At 55.1% G+C, this 11,291-nt stretch overlaps 1 protein-coding gene across 4 annotated transcripts; it reads right to left on the bottom strand.

Moving 5' to 3' along the window:
* Window positions 1–428: 428 nt before the first annotated feature.
* RBM23 (RNA binding motif protein 23) lies at window positions 429–11,291 on the bottom strand. Of its 4 annotated transcripts, none has more exons than XM_069879199.1 (16): window positions 11,201–11,291; window positions 10,316–10,433; window positions 10,155–10,229; window positions 9,285–9,332; window positions 9,069–9,127; window positions 8,939–8,992; window positions 8,715–8,849; window positions 7,565–7,618; window positions 7,380–7,497; window positions 5,406–5,558; window positions 3,837–3,974; window positions 3,558–3,623; window positions 2,533–2,722; window positions 1,252–1,338; window positions 1,059–1,143; window positions 429–521 (listed from the first exon to the last, which is right to left on the bottom strand). In XM_069879199.1, the coding sequence occupies exons 2-16, from the start codon at window positions 10,349–10,351 to the stop codon at window positions 518–520; spliced, it is 1,302 nt and encodes a 433-aa protein (XP_069735300.1). In that variant the 5' UTR covers window positions 10,352–10,433; window positions 11,201–11,291; the 3' UTR covers window positions 429–517. The 4 variants fall into 4 exon arrangements, with proteins under 4 accessions (XP_069735300.1, XP_069735303.1, XP_069735301.1 ...); XM_069879202.1 differs by having other exon boundaries at window positions 8,939–8,989; XM_069879200.1 differs by having other exon boundaries at window positions 10,316–10,430.

Here is an 11,291-nt window from a genome sequence, read left to right as displayed (position 1 = left end):
GCGCTGCGGGCGCTCGGACCCTCGTTCGCCGCCTCGGCCGCCGAGTACGGGCGCCTGCGGCAGCGCCTCGCGCAGAGACAGTGGGCCCTGCGCCACCTGCGCCCCCACTGCCCCTGAGGGGGCACTGGGACCCACTGGGAGGGACTGGGAGGGGGAATGGGGGCACTGGGAGGGACTGGGAGGGGGAATGGGGGGACTGGGAGGGGGAATGGGGGCACTGGGAGGGACTGGGAGGGGGAATGGGGGCACTGGGAGGGGGAATGGGGGCACTGGGAGGGACTGGGAGGGGGAATGGGGGCACTGGGAGGGGGAATGGGGGCACTGGGAGGGGGACTGGGGGCACTGGGAGGGACTGGTCCATACTGGGAGCTCAGACTGGATCGTTGTTTGTTTGGTTTTTTTTTTTTTCTTTTTTTTTTTGGGGCCGTTTTTTTATTTCTCGAAATAAAACGAAACCGGACGAAAAAAACGGAGAAAAAACCGGGAAAATCCGGGGAAGGAGGAGAGAGGGGGGGTGTCACCTGGAAGGAGAGGGGAGGGGCACCAGTCACACCAGTGCTCCCAGTAACACCCCCCAGCGCCCCTCCCAGTTCCCCCAATTCCCCGTGTTCCCTTTTTTCCCGCCCCCCACCTCCCTTTGGTGTCACATCCAATCCCTTCCCCCCCCTTCCCTGCACTTTAATTCCACCACACTTCGGTTCCACCCCCTCGGTGTTTCCTTTTTTCCCGCCCCCCACCTCCCCTTGGTGTCACAGCCAATCCCTTCCCCCCTTTCCCTGCACTTTGGTTCCCCCCCCACCCCCCTTTGGTGTCACAGCCAATCCCTTCCCCCCTTTCCCTGCACTTTGGTTGCACCACACTTTGGTTCCCCCCACTCCCCTTTGGTGTCACATCCAATTCCTTCCCCCCTTTTCCCTACACTTCGGTTCCGCCACACTTTGGTTCCCCACCCCCCAATTCTTTTCCCTCCTGCCCCATAAGTGCCCCCCCCCACACCCCATAAGTGCCCCCCCCCACCCCATAAATGCCCCCCCCGGCCCCCCAAGTGCCCCACTCACAGGGTCTGGGGGGTGAAGAGCCCCGAGAGCTGCAGGCACTGGGACGCCAGCGTCTGGGAGGCCAAGTTCAGCGCCGGGCTCAGCGCTGGGAGTGGGGGAAGAAAGGGGAGGGGGGGGGGGTTATGTGGGGCTGCCCCATAGCGCCCGGCCCTATAGAGCCCATAGGGACCCCCTATAGCCCCCCCCTACGTACCGGTGAGGGCTGCGGGGTTGAGGGCGCCGAGGGGCAGGGCCCCGTTGAGCTGCAGCGCCTGCGCCGTGGGGAGCGGCAGCCCCGAACCTGGAGTTGGAGAGGGGGGATAGAAATGTGGGGCAGGGACCCACAACCCCCTCCCCGGACCCATAGACACCCCATAACCCCATTCCTAGCCCCACAGATACCCTACAACCCCCTCCCCAGCCCCATAGATGCCCCATAACCCCCTCCCCAGCCCCATAGATGCCCCATAACCATCCTGGAACCCCCCTAAGATACCTCCTGACCCCCCTTTCTCCTCATTCTCTACCCCACAACCCCCTCCCCAGCCCCATAACCCCCTCCCCAGCCCCATAGACGCCCCACAACCCCCTCCCCAGCCCCATAGATGCCCCATAACCATCCTGGAACCCCCCTAAGATGCCTCCTGACCCCCCTTTCTCCTCGTTCTCTACCCCATAACCCCCATCCCTGCCCCACAACCCCCTCCCCAGCCCCATAGATGCCCCATAACCCCATTTCCAGCCCCATAACCTTCCTGGAACCCCCCTAAGATGCCTCCTAACACCCCCTACCCTCCTTTCTCCTCATTCTCTGCCCCACAACCCCCTCCCCTGCCCCATAGATACCCCATAACCCCATTTCCAGCCCCATAAGCCTCCTAGAACCCCTCTAAGATACCTCCTGACCCCCCTTTCTCCTCATTCTCTACCCCACAACCCCCTCCCCAGCCCCATAGATGCCCCATAACCCCATTCCCAGCCCCATAGATTCCCCATAACCCTCCTAGAACCCCCCAAGATGCCTCCTGACCCCCCTTTCTCCCCTTTCTCCCCCTCCCCAGCCCCATAGATGCCCCATAACCCTCCTAGAACCCCCCCAAGATGCCTCCTGACCCCCCTTTCTCCCCTTTCTCCCCCTCCCCAGCCCCACAACCCCCTCCCCAGCCCCATAGATACCCCATAACCCCATTCCCAGCCCCATAACCCCCCCATAACCCCATTCCCAGCCCCACAACCCCCTCCCCAGCCCCATAGATGCCCCATAACCCTCCTAGAACCCCCCCAAGATGCCTCCTGACCCCCCTTTCTCCCCCTCCCCAGCCCCACAACCCCCTCCCCAGCCCCATAGACACCCCATAACCCCCTTCCCAGCCCCATAGATTCCCCATAACCCTCCTAGAACCCCCCCAAGATGCCTCCTGATCCCCCTTTCTCCCCCTCCCCAGCCCCACAACCAGCCCGGAAGCCCCCCGTCCCTCCCCGCGGCGCCGGGTACCCTCGGCGAGCTTGGCCATGAGCTGCAGGCGGGCGGCGGGGCCCAGCTCGTCGTCGGGGCCCTCGGGGAAGGCGATGTCGGTGGTGCCGTCGGGCCGCTCCGTCACCTGCCCCACGCGCATGGGGCGCCCGGCCAGCTCGAAGCCGTTGAGCTGCTCCAGCGCCCGGCGCGCGCACTCGGCCTCCGCGAACTGCGGCCACAGGCACGTGTGGGGCCGGGAGATGGGGGGCTGGGGGCTCTCGGGGGGGAGATGTGGGGCTGGGGGGGGAATATATGGGGCTGGGGGCGGAGATGTGGGGCCGGGGGGGGGATATGTGGGGCTGGGGGGGGGATATGTGGGGCTGGGGGGGGGATATGTGGGGCTGGGGGGGGATTCTATGGGGCTGGGGGGGGATTCTATGGGGCTGGGGGGGATATGTGGGGCTGGGGGGGGATTCTATGGGGCTGGGGGGGGATTCTATGGGGCGGGGGGAGGGATATATGGGGCTGGGGGAGGGATATATGGGGCTGGGGGAGGGATATATGGGGCTGGGGGGGGATTCTATGGGGCTGGGGGGGGATTCTATGGGGCTGGGGGAGGGATATGTGGGGCTGGGGGGGGGATTCTATGGGGCTGGGGGGGGATATGTGGGGCTGGGGGAGGGATATATGGGGCTGGGGGGGGATTCTATGGGGCTGGAGAAGGATATGTGGGGCTGGGGGGGGATATGTGGGGCAGGGACCCCTCTATGGGTCACATATGGGGCTGGGGGGGACGTGTGGGGCAGGCATGTGGGGCAGGGACCCCTCTATGGGGCTGGGGGGGATGTGTGGGGCAGGGGTGTGGGGCAGGAACCCCTCTATGGGGCTGGGGGGGGATGTGTGGGGCAGGGATGTAGGGCAGGAACCCCTCTATGGGGCTGGGGGGGACGTGTGGGGCAGGGATGTGGGGCAGGAACCCCTCTATGGGGCTGGGGGGGACGTGTGGGGCAGGGATGTGGGGCAGGAACCCCTCTATGGGGCAGGGGCAGCGCCGTGGGTCGCACCGTGATGAAGCCGTAGCCCTTGGACTGCCCGGTGTCGGGGTCGCGCATCAGGACGATGCTGTCGATCTGGGGGGCACGGAGAGGGGGGAGGGGGGTCAGTCCTGCCCCACAGCGCCCCACAACCCCCTCCCGACCCCCATTTTTACCCCCAAACCCCCATTTTTCACCCCCCAGGCCCCATTTTTACCCCCCAACCCCCCATTTTTCCCCCCCCAGGCCCCCGTTGTTGCCCCTCAGAGCCTCGTTTTTCCCCCCCCGGCCCCCCAAGCTGCCCCCCACCTTTCCGAAGGGCTCGAAGATGCCGCGCAGCATCTCCTTGGTGATGTTGCAGTGCAGGGCGCCCACGTAGAGGCGCAGCGGCCCCCCGCCCCCCTTCTGCAGCGACGACGCCATGGCCGCCAGGCGGTTCTTCTCGGCCTGCAGGGACCCCGAAACAACAAAAAAACTACCTTTAATCCCAAAATACACCCCAAAAACGCCTTTAATCCCCAAAAAACACCCCAAAAACGCCTTTAATTGCCCCAAAACACACTTTTAAAGCCCTAAAATACACATTTAATCCCCAAAAACATATCAAATGCCCTTAAATCCCCTCCAAATCTTCTTCAATCCCTCCCAAATCCAACTTGTTCGCCCCAAATGCCCTTTAATCCCTCCCAAATCTCCTTTAATCCCTCACAAATGTCCCTTAATCCTTCCCAAATCCCCTTTAATCCCTCCCTAATCTCGTTTAATCCCTCCTGAACATCCTTTAATTCCTCCCAAAACCCCTTTAATCCCTCTCTAATCTTCTTTAATCCCCTTTAATCCCTCCCTAATCTCCTTTAATCCCTCCCAAAGCCCCTTTAATCCCCCTTATTCACCTCAAAACCCCTTCAATCCCTCCCAAAACCCCTTTAATCCCTCCCAAATCCTCTTTAGTCCCTCCCAACCCCCTTTAATCCCTCCCAAATCCCATTTAATCCCCCCAAATCCCCTTTAAAGTCCTCAAAATCGCCTTTAACCATCTCCAATCCCTCCTAAATCCCCTTTAATGTCCTCAAAATCGCTTTTAATTCTCTCTAATCCCTTCTATATCCCCTTTAACGTCCTCAATATCCCCTTTAATCCTCTTTAAACCCTCCTAAATCCCCTTTAATCCCTCCCAAATCCCCTTTAATCCCCTTACTGACCCCCAAGTCCCCTTTAATGCCTCCAAAACCCCTTTTAATCTCCTCAAATCCCTTTTAATCCCTCCAAAACCCCTTTTAATCTCCTCAAATCCCCTCTAATCCCTCCAAAACCCCTTTTAATCTTCTCAAATCCCCTTTAACGCCCCCAAACTCCCCTTTTAACCGCCTCAAATCCCCTTTAACGCCCCCAAACTCCCCTTTTAACCGCCTCAAATCCCCTTTAATCCCTCCCAAATCCCCTTTAATCCCTCCAAAACCCCTTTTAATCTCCTCAAATCCCCTTTAATCCCTCCAAAACCCCTTTTAATCTCCTCAAATCCCCTTTAATCCCTCCAAAACCCCTTTTAATCTTCTCAAATCCCCTTTAACGCCCCCAAACTCCCCTTTTAACCGCCTCAAATCCCCTTTAATCCCTCCCAAATCCCCTTTAATCCCTCCAAAACCCCTTTTAATCTCCTCAAATCCCCTTTAATCCCTCCCAAACCCCTTTTAATCTCCTCAAATCCCCTTTAATCCCCCCTAAATCCCCTTTAATCCCTCCCAAAACCCCTTTTAATCTCCTCAAATCCCCTTTAATCCCCCCCCAAACCCCCTTTTAATCACCTCAAACCCCCTTTCACCCCCTCAAATCCTTTTTCATCTCCCCAAACCCCCTTCGATCCCGCTGCGGGGGCACCTGAGAGGCCTGGACGATGATGGGGACGCCGAGCAGGCGCTGCCCGGTGAGGCCGATGGCCAGCGGCACCGACTGGATCTCGCAGAACTCCACGTAGGCGATGCCCTTGGAGCGCCGCGAGTTGCGGTCCGAGATGATCCGCACGTCCCGCACCTGCCCCGGGGGAGGAGAAAACGGGGGGAGAACGCGAAAAAGGGGGAGAAAACGGGGGAAAACGGGGTGAAAATGCGAGAAAGGGGGAGAAAATGGGGGAAACGGGGGTCAAAATGGCGGAAATGAGGTCGAAATGAGGGGGAAAGGGGAGAAAATGGAGGGAGAAAGGGGAGAAATGAGGGGAATGAGGGGAAAAATGAAGGGAATGAGGGGAAAATGAGGGGAATGAGGGAAAAATGAGAGAAATTAGGAGAAAAATGAGGGGAATGAGGGGAAAAATGAGGGGAATGAGGGAAAAATGAGGGGAATGAGGGAAAAATGAGGGGAATGAGGGAAAAATGAGGGGAATGAGGGAAAAATGAGGGGAATGGGGGAAAAATGAGGGGAATGAGGGAAAAATGAGGGGAATGAGGGGAAAAATGAGGGGAATGAGGGAAAAATTGAGGGGAATGAGGAGAAAAATGAGGGGAATGAGGGGAAAAATGAGGGGAATGAGGGGAAAAATCAAAAAAATCCGAAAAAGAAGGAAAAAAATGACAAAATTATGGAGAAAATGAGAAAAATGAGAGAAATGGTGGGAAAAATGAGGAAAATGAGAGATATAAGAGAAAAAGTGAGAAAAACAAGGCAAAAAATGAAAGAAATAAGAGAAAAACGAGATAAATTAGAGAAAACAAGAAATGAGAAATAACGAAAATGGGAAGAATGAGAAAAATGAATAAAAAAAGAGAAAATTAAATGAAAAAATGAGAGAAATAAAGGAAAAAATGAGAGAAATAAAGGAAAAAATGAAAGAAATAAGGCAGAAAATGACAAAAATAAAGGGAAAGTGAGGGAAATACAAGAGAAATGAAGAAAATAAGAAAGAAAGGATAGAAAAAAGAGAAAAAATAAGAAAAACAAAGGGAGAAATGATGGAGAAAAAATGAAAAATGAAAAAAAAAGAAAAAATAAAAAGAAAATGAAAAAGTATAAGGAAAAATGAAAGAAATATGCAGATATAAGAAAAGTAAAGAAAAAAGCGAGGCAAATAAGCATAGAAATAAATAAAATAAAGACAAAAATGATTAAAAAAGGAAGAAAACACAGAAAATAAGGGAAAAACAAGAGAAATAAAGGAATACATCACAAAAATAAGAGCAAAAATAAGAGAAATAAGAGGAAATGAGAAATAAAACAAGGAATAAAAGGAAAGTGGAAAAAAAAGGGAAGAATACAAGAATCAAACAAGAAAATTAAAAAAATAATTGGAAAAACCAAAAAAACAAAAGAAAAATGACATAAATATAAAAAAATAAGAAAAAAATCATAGAAACAAAGGAAAAATGAAAAATAAAGAGTAAAATGAGAAAATAAGAGGAAAACAGTAAAAATACAAAGGAAAACAAAGGAAATAAGAGAGAAAAGATGAAAAATAATTGGAAAAATAAGGAAAAAAAATTACAGACGTGGAAAAATGAGGGAAAAAAGAGCAAAACAAGGAAAATAAGGAGGAAAATGAGGGGGAAATGAGGGAAGTGAGGGGGAAACGAGGGAAGTGAGGGGGAAATAGAGTGGAAAGAGGGTGAGAATGGGGGAAACTGAGCGGAAATGAGAGGAATAAGACCTGAAAATGAAGGAAATAAGGAAAAAATGAAATAAATAGGAGAAAAATGAGAGAAATAAAAGAGAAATAAAGCAATTAAGGGGAAAAATAAGAGGAAATGAACAAAATAAGCGGGGAAATGAGGAAAATATGGCGGAAATGAGGAAAATAAGGGAAAAAAAAGGGAAATGAGGGGGAAACGAAGGAACTAAGGGGGAAACGAGGGTCCCTGTCACCTTTCCGACGGCGGAGAAGAAGTCCTCGAGGTCGCGGGGGCGGATGCGGGCGGCGAGCTGCATGCAGAAGACGGTGCGGGCGTCGCGCTCCTCGGGGCTGAGGCTGCCGAGCGGTTCCCTGCGGGAGAAGGCCGGGATGAGCGGAAGGCAGGGGCGGGCGGCACCGCCGGAGGAGCCAAACTCACCGCGCGGGGCTCTTCTCCCGGTACAGGGGGCTCTTGCTGTGGCCGAAGCGGCGCCTGCGGGGTTAAAAAAGGAGGTTAAAAGGGATTTTAGGGGGATTAAGGGAGAGTCGGAAGAGAATCAAGAGGATTTGGGGGGAATAAGAGGGGTTAAAGGGGGAATAAAGGTGATTAAAGGGGATTTTGGGGGGATTTGTGGGGAATAAAGAGGATTTGGAGGGGTTCAGGGGGGATTTAAAAGCATTTGGAGTGAATAAAATGGATTAAAAGTGGAATAAAGAGGATTAAAGGAGATATTGAGGAGGATTTGGGGCAAATAAAAGAGATTTGGGAAAGATTAAAGGCTATTTGGAAAGAAAAAATTGAAATTTGGGGGGGTTGGGAAGAATTAAAGGGGAATAAAGGGGATTAAAAGCGATTTGCTAAAAAATAAAAGTGAATTTTGGAGGGTTGGGAGATATTAAAGGACATTTGGTTCTACTTGGGTGGAATTCTACAGGATTTGGAAAAATCTTACTGAAATTTAGCAAAATTTGAGGAAATTTAAGATTGTTTTGTGGTATTAGAATGGAATTCAACCATAACTGAATAGAATTTTGTGGCATTTAAGAGAATTTTTGTGAAATTAAGCAGAATTTCAGATAATTCGTGGTTATTTTGCGGTACTCGGGTAGAATCTGGTTGCACGTGAGAGAAATTTTAAGACTTTTGAGTGAAATTTATGAAAAATTTCGTGAAATTTAGTGGTATTTCAAGAAATCAGAGATCCCTGTGTGATTTTTTCCAACTTAGTTATTCTATAATCCTACAATTCCATAATCTTAACGAAATCTTAAATTATTTTGCAGTATTTACATAAAATTCTGCAATATTTGAGCACAATTTGTGCTATTTGAGTAGAATTTTGTGTTATTTGAGTAGAATTTTGCGCTATTTCACAGAATTTTGCGCTTTTCCATGGAATTTCATGCTATTTCCATGGAATTTCGTGCTATTTCCATGGAATTTCGTGCTATTTCCGTGGAATTTCGTGCTATTTCCGTGGAATTTCGTGCTATTTCCGTGGAATTTCGTGCTATTTCCGTGGAATTTCGTGCTATTTCCGTGGAATTTCGTGCTATTTGCTAGGATCGAGGGGGGATTCGGGGGTTACCGGGATCGGTCGTCGCGCCGGCGTTCCCGGCTGCGGGAGCGGCTGCTCCTCCGGCGCTCCCGGCTGCGGCTGCGGTGGCGGCTCCGGCGCTCCCGGCTGCGGCTCCTCCTGCGCCGATCCCGGTCGCGGCTCCGGCTGCCGAAACACACGCCGAGTCACCCCAAAACCCTCCTCAAAAAAACCTCAAATCCCCCCCAAAACCCCTTAAATTCACCCCCCCGAACCTGTGTCTGTGCTCACGGCTGCGGCTCCGGCTGCGGCTCCGCTTCTTCCGGCTGCTGGAAGGGAAAAAACCACAATTAGCACCCCCAAATCTTCCTCGAATCACCCCAAAACCCTCTAACCCCCTCAAACCTGCTCCCGCTGCTGCTCCCACTCTCCTTCTTGGCCTCTTTGCTCGAATCCTCCGCCGGCTGCCGGGAAAATGGGGGCGGGGGAGACATCGGTGAGAGCCCCCCCGGCCCCTGCGCCCCGAAAACGCACCCCGGGCCCCCCGAAATGAGAGAAAAACACCCCAAAATGAGAGAAAATCACCCCAAACCACCCCAAAATGTGTGTCGCCCCCCTCACCTGAGAGACCGGGGGCTCCGTCTGCACCTTGGAGGGGCCGGGCTGCGCCTGCGGAAGAGCCGGGGCACCCCAAAACGTCTTTAAGACACCCCTGAACCCCTTCCAAGTCCCCCAAACCCCTCCAGGACCCCCAAATCCCCTTTAGATCTCTCCAAATCCCTCTAGATCCCCCCAAACCCCCTTTAAATCCCTCCAAACCCCTCTAGGTCCCCTTAAACCCGTCTAGATTCCCTCAAACCCATTCCAGAACCCCCTAAACCCTCTCAAACTTCTTCTAGGCCTCCCTAAACCCCTTCTGGGACCCCATAAATCCCCTTTAGGCCCCCCCCAAAGCCCTCTAGGTCCCCCCAAATCCACTCTAGGTCCCCCTAAACCCCTTCTAGGACTCCCTAAACCCCCTTTAACCCCCCCCAAAACCCTCTAGGCCCCCTTAAACCTCTCTAGGTCCCCTCAAACCCATTCTAGAACCCCCTAAACCCCCTCAAACCTCCTCTAAGTCCCCCTAAACCCCTCCTAGCACCCCCTAAACCCCCTTTAGCCCCCCCCAAAGCCCTCGAGAAACCCCTAAACCCCTCTAGATCCCCTCAACCCCCCTCTAAGTCCCCCTAAACCCCTTCTAGCACCCCCAAACCCCCTTTAGCTCCCCCCAAAACCCTCAAGGAACCCCTAAACCCCTCTAGGTCCCCTCAACCCCCTTTTAAGTCCCCCTAAACCCCTTCTAGCCCCCCCTAAACCCCCTTTAGCCCCCCTGCAAGGCCCTCTAGCCCCCTCTAAACCCCTCTAGGTCCCCTCAAACCCACTCCAGACCCCTCGAAACCACCTCAGCCTCCCCCAAACCCCTCCTAGGACCCCCCCAAGCTTCTCCATCACCTCCTCCTTCTTGTAGGGCGCCTCCAGCATCGCCTCGATGACGATGTCGAAGTCGTCCGAGGTCATGGCGTCCGTCTGCGGGGACAAATGGACAAAGTGACCCCCCCCGGGAGGGACAAACGGCCCCCGGAAGGACAGACGGAGCCCTCCCCTCGGCTCACCGGGTCCGGCAGCGCGCTCGAGCCCCCCGCCTCCATCGTCTCGCCCTGCCTCGAGGGGGAAAGGGGGGGGGGGGGCTCCCCCAAAAGCCAAAGGGGTGGAACCGCGCGGCTCTTCCTACTTGGAGGGGGGGAAAAGGGGGAGGTGAGACCCTCAGGCCACGCCCACTCCCCTCCCAGTACAACCTACAGCCCTCCCAGTGCCTCCCAGTAACACCCACCCCCTTCCCAGTGCCTCCCAGCACCCACCAGTGCCTCCCAGTACAGCCCATACCCCTCCCAGTGCCTCCCAGTAAGACCCACGTCCCTCCCAGCGCCTCCCAGTGCCTCCCAATAAGACCCACGCCCCTCCCAGTGCCTCCCAGTAATACCCACGCCCCTCCCAGCGCCTCCCAGTGCCTCCCAGTAAGATCCACGTCGCTCCCAGTACCACCCCCATCCCTCCCAGTAACACCCACGTCCTTCTCAGTGCCTCCCAGTAAGGCCTACCCCCCTCCCAGTGCCTCCCAGTACCACACACACGCCTCCCAGTGCCCCCAAAGGCCTCTCCACGCCCCCCATGAGGCCTCAACGGGGCCCGGGAAGCCACGCCCACCGCCCTCCCAGTACGACCCACAGCCCTCCCAGTGCCTCCCAGTACAACCCACCCCCCCTCCCACTACCCCTCGAGGGACCCTGGAAGCCACGCCCCCTCCGTGGCCACGCCTCCTCCCCTCCCCCAACGCCCTCAGGCCGCGCATGCGCCCCCCCCCCCCCCCCCCCCCCGCGCCACAGCCGCTTCCCCCCCCACTCCCCCTCCCGGCCTCCCCTCGCCGTTCCCGTTCCCCCCTCCCTCTCCCTCCCCCCCCACCCGCTTCCCTCCGCCTCCCTCCCCCTCGGGCCGCTCACCGGGGGCCCCGCTCGGCGCTGAGGGAGGCGGCGAAGCGACCGGGAACGCGGCGCTAAAGATGGCGGCGGCGGCGGCGGCGCCAGAGGCTTC

Source organism: Phaenicophaeus curvirostris, chromosome 33 (assembly GCF_032191515.1).
Source record: "Phaenicophaeus curvirostris isolate KB17595 chromosome 33, BPBGC_Pcur_1.0, whole genome shotgun sequence".
NCBI classification, from domain to species: Eukaryota; Metazoa; Chordata; class Aves; order Cuculiformes; family Cuculidae; genus Phaenicophaeus; species Phaenicophaeus curvirostris.
This window is presented reverse-complemented; position numbering and strand designations above follow the sequence as displayed.